Source organism: Gavialis gangeticus, unplaced genomic scaffold (assembly GCF_001723915.1).
Source record: "Gavialis gangeticus isolate Ggan-Ray unplaced genomic scaffold, GavGan_comp1, whole genome shotgun sequence".
NCBI classification, from domain to species: Eukaryota; Metazoa; Chordata; order Crocodylia; family Gavialidae; genus Gavialis; species Gavialis gangeticus.
The window spans coordinates 133,457,011-133,463,564 of NW_017729025.1; the positions used below are offsets into that span (position 1 = coordinate 133,457,011).

The window sequence follows — 6,554 nt, forward strand, 5'->3', positions numbered from 1 at the left end:
CTAATATATTTTTCAGTTATTAACATAAACTAAAAAACAGAGGAATAAATAAAGGAATCAAATCCCCAGTAAATAAGACAACTTGCCTGAGCAATAGGGATCGAAACAACAAATAATTCCTAAAATTTGTAGCTGTCTCGGGCCAAAAGGATTACAGTTCCTTCTCAGGGCACATCACTTCTGCACAGACAGTATTGCATGTTACTGAAATTCCTTTTTCTCACAAGCTCACTTACAGCCTTGGCTCCATCTCGAGTCATTGGTCCAACCAGATGAGCTGGTCTTACTCCATGATACAGATTTTTTTAAAATGAACCTTAAAAATACAGCCACCAACATGACCATTTTCTGCATCTTTTCCCTTCAAATTGGTGATATCTAGAACGTTAGCAATCACACTGATACTTTCTTCCAGGCCTTCCAATTTTCTCCATGCCTTACCCTCCTCAAAAAGTTAATTACTGTTTTACATTTTATTTACCTTAAATTGCTGCTTCTCGTGGTTTTTTTCAGCATGCACCACTTGTTGGGACAGAAATCTTCTCCTGAACCCTTTCTTAGCTACTGCATCCACTTCGGATCACCAGCTTCCACGGCGGCGTTTACATTTTATACTAATATTAGGAGAGAAATAGGGAGCCCTGAAGGGAGGAAGGTGAATATTTGGTTATATTCCTCCAGTTTGAATCTAGTGTTTATTTTCTCCTCCCTTTGGAGGCGTTTAAGAAATACTGAATTTCTCCTAGCTGACTACAGCTCTGGCAGTCTTTGCAGGCCACTTTAGAGTTAAGAAGTTGCCTTTCTTTGTCTTTGCTACTACCACCCACACGTAAAAGAGTCAGGGCCCTTCCATTCAAGCAAGCACGTGCCTGTTGTGGTGTCTCAAAGCAGTTTGAGATGCTGCAAGAGGCACGCTGGGAATGAAAAAATGTCAGTGCGGACTCTGAATTTGATACCAGGAAATCCCAGGATCAAAAACACATGCCAGAAAAAAGCAGCACAGTACATGCTCTGGCACCCAGCCAGAGTGTCTCTGGCTTCCCCGTGGTATGGCACTGCCTCAGACCCAGCAGCTGCATGTGGTGCTGGCCCGGCCCCTGGCTTGTGCCCTCAGAAAGGACCAAGCCACTCCTGCTGTGACCCGTGGCTCCTGGCACCACACTCAGAAGCCGCACACCCTCGGGCTGGGTCGGCTCCTGCCTCCATGCGCCCCTCCCACCAAAAGGGCAGGCTGGCTCCATAGTCAGGAGCCGGCTTGGCCCTAGGGTGCGCAGCTTCTATGTGCAGCACCAAGAGCTGAGCAAAAGTGGCTCAATCTTGTCCGTGGGCACACATCAGCAGCTGGGCCGGCGCCATATGCAGCCACTGCACTGCTGGGGGTCTCCGCCACCTGCTGCTGCCAGTGCCCGCACTGTCCTGAACATGTGGGGACCTCATCTTCCACTCCAGCCAGGTTGCGTGGGGGCTGGGCTCAACCCACAAGTGGCAGCAGTGGACAGGCAATACCCCTCCCCTCCCCATGCTGGCAGAGAGCACTCGGGGAGCAGGCGGAGGGGAACGCACCTGTGACAATCGCCACTGGCCCAGGCTGAGCCAGCCCCTATGCAGCCCAGCTGGAGCAGTTCTGGAGCCTTCCTCAGCCCTGGGACAGTGAGGGCACTGGTACCAGTATGTGGCAGGGTGAGGGGGTGAAGGAGAACTGTTACTTTTGGGATTTAAGTCTCTGGCTGCTGCTCCCACTGTGGGGTCTGCCCATCCTGGTGGGGTGGGAGGGAAGCAGGGAGGAGGATGGGAGCAGGACTTGCAGCCATCCCTGCAGTGGCAGCAACTGCTCCCACACCCCCTTTTGTGAAATCCTAGGTCTACCCCTGTAACCCACGTGCATTATCTACTTGGACTGCAGAAGGGGCTCACAGAAATATTCTTCCTGCCCCTCAGATCCCTCAGTCAGAGGCTGAGACACCAGAACAGACTCAGGAGACAGAAACAAGCTAAAATAGAGTACTGATCAGTTCCTTTAATGTGGGGGATCTAAGTTGATAAAATCCCAAATGTTCGGTCTCCACTTGGGAGAGGAAAGAACGTAACGCAAGTAGCTGGACAAGAGCAAATGAACCCTCAGAGAGAAACCAGTTTCTGAAGGCAAAGAAATGGGTCCAAAATGTTTTCAAATGTCCCTCCAACAGTAACAAAGAAATACAGTAGAGCTCATTTTTCCAGAAGGTATAAACTATCTTACTATAAAATAAAAATAATAAATATTTATATTAAAAGAATTCACAGGACCACAAGAAATACTTCATTATTTTGTTTACCTGCCTCTCTGCTGACTTTATGGTGTTATTGAAACTTGTTACATAAAGTCATAATCTAACCATGTTTACACTGGAAGGAAGGATGGGAGTGTAACTATTTATTCTATTTACAATCCCTGGCACCAGCACTACCAGGGAATGAAAATTCAACTATCTTGATTTAGATTATAATCTAGGCATTATGCAATCCAGCATTTCCTTCTTCAAGGTTCTCAAGGAAGCATTGTAGATTCAGTTTCCCAACCTATCTCTTGTTATAAAGCTGCATAGAATCAGAAACATCATTCCTGCTATTGCACCTTCTGAAGGAAACCATGGAAGAAATCCTAACTCATGAAAGCACAACTTGTACAAGAGAACGTGAATCTTTACAAGTAGAACTCAGTTTGTCTGCCCTTTCCCTCCTCACCCAAATCCCACCCCTCCGATTAATCAAACTTTATGACTCAAGTCTTCTCTTGCTCTAGTCAGTGAGAAATTTCAAGTAACAGGCAATTTATTCCCAGAAAAACCAGCCTTAAAAATAAAACTGTCACAACTTTATCTACAGAGCTGCTAATGTAGCCCTTCTCCTCGATTGATTCATTCATTGACAGCACACTCCCCTGTCTGTCCGCACCTGGCTTCCACATTGATGGATTACAGGCATTTTGTGAGTCAGAGGCAGAGGTGGACATTTGGAAAGAATATGTTTACACACAGATGCCTTGTTACTCAGCAATGACAGCTGCTTCTTCCCAGTAATAAGCATGGTTGAAAACACATTTGTGAAAGGGAAAACTGGAGGGGGGTGAGGGGGGGTGGACTATAAAATTCCAGGTTTGCTTTTTTTTAATCTGTCAATGAGATTACCTCACAAGTGTTCCTACTGTGAAGGGCCCAAACTGCTCATTCTTGGTCCTAAATAAGTATCAGCTGCTTATTACAAGTATGGTGTACTCAGATACCAATGTATGACATTTCATTTAAGGTGTCAAAACTTGGTGGAAAGCACAATTCTAGAGAGGCAAAGCATTTCTAATCTCATTATCACACACCTCATTAACAGAGTTGCTATAGTATCTATGAGAAAAATATTTGCTTTTCTATTATAATAATAGACATTTACTATAAAAGATTGAATTATGGCTATTCATTAAATAATTTAAGATACCCAAGCCAATTGCCTATTTCTTGAAAGGGAAGAATACTGCCAAAAGGAGAGAAACATTGTTTTGTTGGCTCTGCTTGCAAAAGCAAGTGGTAGAACATCTTGTTCAAAGATTATATGCTGTACGGTAAAGCAGAGAGACAGCAACAGACAACTACATCCAATACATGGGAAGCAAAACCACAAAGGCTGGTTCTCATTCTCCCTCTAGTCTTTCCAATTATGAAAAGAAAGTAGGAAAGAAGTAAACAAGGGCAAATACTCCCTCCCCCCACCACCTTGAGGCTTGCTTTGGATTACTTTTGCATCGTATACAGGCAGTTGTCAGACTTACAAGACATGGTTTTCAGGAATCAATTGTAAGTCAAAACATAGGAAAAAATGCTATAAATGTGGGATTGGTTCCTGAACGAGGCCTGATACACTATTTTCACCAAAAATATCCCAGAATTTTGTACTCAATTATACATGAGTAATATAGCTATATTAAATGTATTTATATTGTAAATAGCAATCATATTAATTTGGAAGGACTTCTTTAAGGAGACTTTGCTGGACCTTTTGAAGGGTTCTTGGCTGGAGTCTTCTCAGGAGTCTAATGCTTAGCAGATCTCCACCTCTCAGTCCCACTGGGATTACTTGTGAGCCAAAAATCCTTGGTTTCATTCTGGTGCTGTGATTTCCATATGTTAAGTCTAGTGTATACAATGACTGGTTTTCCTATCATTAAACATCACTACCGGTTAATTATAAATCAGTGGGACCTGCTGGTGTTTGGTATATGCCACTACTAAAATACAGCCATAAGCAAAACACCAACAAGTCCCATTAACTCTTTTAACTAGTAGAGAAGCCTGTTGTTTTTGCACTAAGCTATCATTAAAAATAAGCCTGTCATGGATGGCAAAAATGTCCTGAAAATGTGACAAGCATACCCAATGTTGTATGTACCCTGATGAAGTTTAGAGAAAACCTAAAAGAGGCTTGACGAGTTTGAACTGTCCAGTCAATATTAGGGTCATTTAAGTATTGTCAGCTGTACCATCTATATAAAGGAGTGATATATTATGAAAATCTACAATGTGTTGGCCTTTACACCACCACAAGCTTTCAAAAGAATAGGAAATATTGCTCTAATGATAAGAGCAGCCGATTTATAGTTTACTTAATGTTTGCATTGGGCTGTTATCTAGCTCGAGGGTCTCAGCCAAAGTATAGCAGGGCAACTTTGTACCTTTTGCGGCAGCCTCAGTGCACATGGCAACAGAGCTGCAGCAACTGAACCTGCCACTGTTTCCCACTGCCAATTTCTGGACCTGTGCACAGCAAACATCTCTGTAGACTGGATTTGGCCTGCAGGCCAAAAGATGAGCACTACTACAGCAGACAGAATTAAGATGAGGAGTTTTTAAAGCGATAACCATGCACTAAAAATGAGAATGAATCAATTATCTTTTTTTTCCTCCTCCACTGAAGTCTAAAACTTAAAGATATTCTGGCACAATTTTTTTTTTAATAGGATGGTGTAAAATAAGTCACTCCAAGCAGATGTTAGTAACAGTTTATTATGACACTGGCAGATCTCTCCCCTTTCCACATAATATGAAAAGAGTTTTCTACATCTGTTTTTCACCTGCCAACTTAAAAATATTTATTTAATCTACACACCTAATGTCATAATTTTATGACTTTATTTAAACCTCCATCTTTTTTTTGCTTTTTGTTCTCTCTAAATATACCAGAAAAACAAGCAGCCATAAGAATGTACTTTTGAAAATTTTAGGAGTTGCATCACAGTAAATGCATTTTTTGAAAGTAAAAAAGTTTACCACTACTCTCTATTCAGAAACAAAGATATAAATACCCCAAAGTTCTTTGTACCATTTGAGAAAATATTTTGGAAGTGTACCTATTCCTTTTTCTGGAAGTAGTAACATTGCATGGATACACCGTTTCAACAAGGTTGGAACTGCGGGAGCTTGACAAAGCATTTACATGCAGTCCATTTCATGTGTGGGCTTACTACACGGTACAGTATTTCTGATCTTCATCTATATGCTTCAGTGTAAGAATATACCATATGCCTACAGAGAAACATTCATTGGTGGCTAGTAACATACAACTTGATAGAAAAAAAAAAGTCACAGAAAGAAAGTTTCACAACAGCTTTACTAAAACATTAAGGTTTTTAAATCACAGCTTTCAAATATAAAAATTCCCCACCTTGTAACTGAAGTATATTTACAAAACAATTTTAAAAAACACTGGCTTCAATCGCTATCATCTGATCCACCTTCAGATGCCTCATTGTTGGATGCTTCTGGTTCAGATTCATTGCCAGAACCTCTGCCAGAGCCCTCATTGTCAGATCCTCTATCAGAATCTCTGTCTGAATCAGCGCTGCGAGAAGCTGGACGAGATTCATTCTCTGAACCACCAGAGCGGCTTCTCCCGGACTGCACAGATTCGTTGTCAGACTGGTCTGAATCCGACTGTCTCCTCTTCCTGACTGACCTGTCACTGTCAGACTCATCATCAGATGGGCGGGCACTGGACCTCCGTGGACTACCTAATTCACTACCAGATTTGTCCCTGTTATCAGAATCACTATCAGATACAACATGCTTATTTTGCTGTTGTTCAGCATCATCTGAATCACTGTTGCTGTTTCTGGCATGTCTATAAAAAGAGAAAGAAGTATTATTAAAGCTGAACACTTTGACATAATAAAAAGCAGGAACACAATTTGAGCATAATGTTGACAATACCAAAACAGGAGGAAGGGGACTGAAATATTCTAAAATGGAAATTGGTCTCATACCAAAATGAAGCAGTTCTCAGTATTGTCCTCAGTGTAGTCATTCAGTTAAGATATGAGAGCGGGTAACTGGCAAACTGGATGGGTCAACCAAGAGAACACGGAAAAAAAAACAAAATTGCAAAAAAGTACAAATCCTATTTGTAGGGAGAGCTTAACTGAAGAGATGTTTTAAGTAAAGGTATAATACGGACCATGTCATATTGGTTTGGTAAAGGAGTTTTACTAAGGGTTTTATTTGTATACAGCATTTAAAACTAAGTGTCAAAAT

General features: G+C 41.7%; 1 protein-coding gene across 1 annotated transcript in view; it reads right to left on the minus strand.

The window, feature by feature from the left end:
* Window positions 1-5,012: 5,012 nt before the first annotated feature.
* Window positions 5,013-6,554, minus strand: part of CTR9 (CTR9 homolog, Paf1/RNA polymerase II complex component) — a 41,399-nt gene continuing 39,857 nt past the window's right edge. The window contains exon 25 of the mRNA XM_019519581.1: window positions 5,013-6,144. Coding sequence (XP_019375126.1) covers window positions 5,736-6,144 — 409 coding nt within the window. The 3' untranslated portion in view covers window positions 5,013-5,735. The remainder of the gene's footprint in view (window positions 6,145-6,554) is intronic.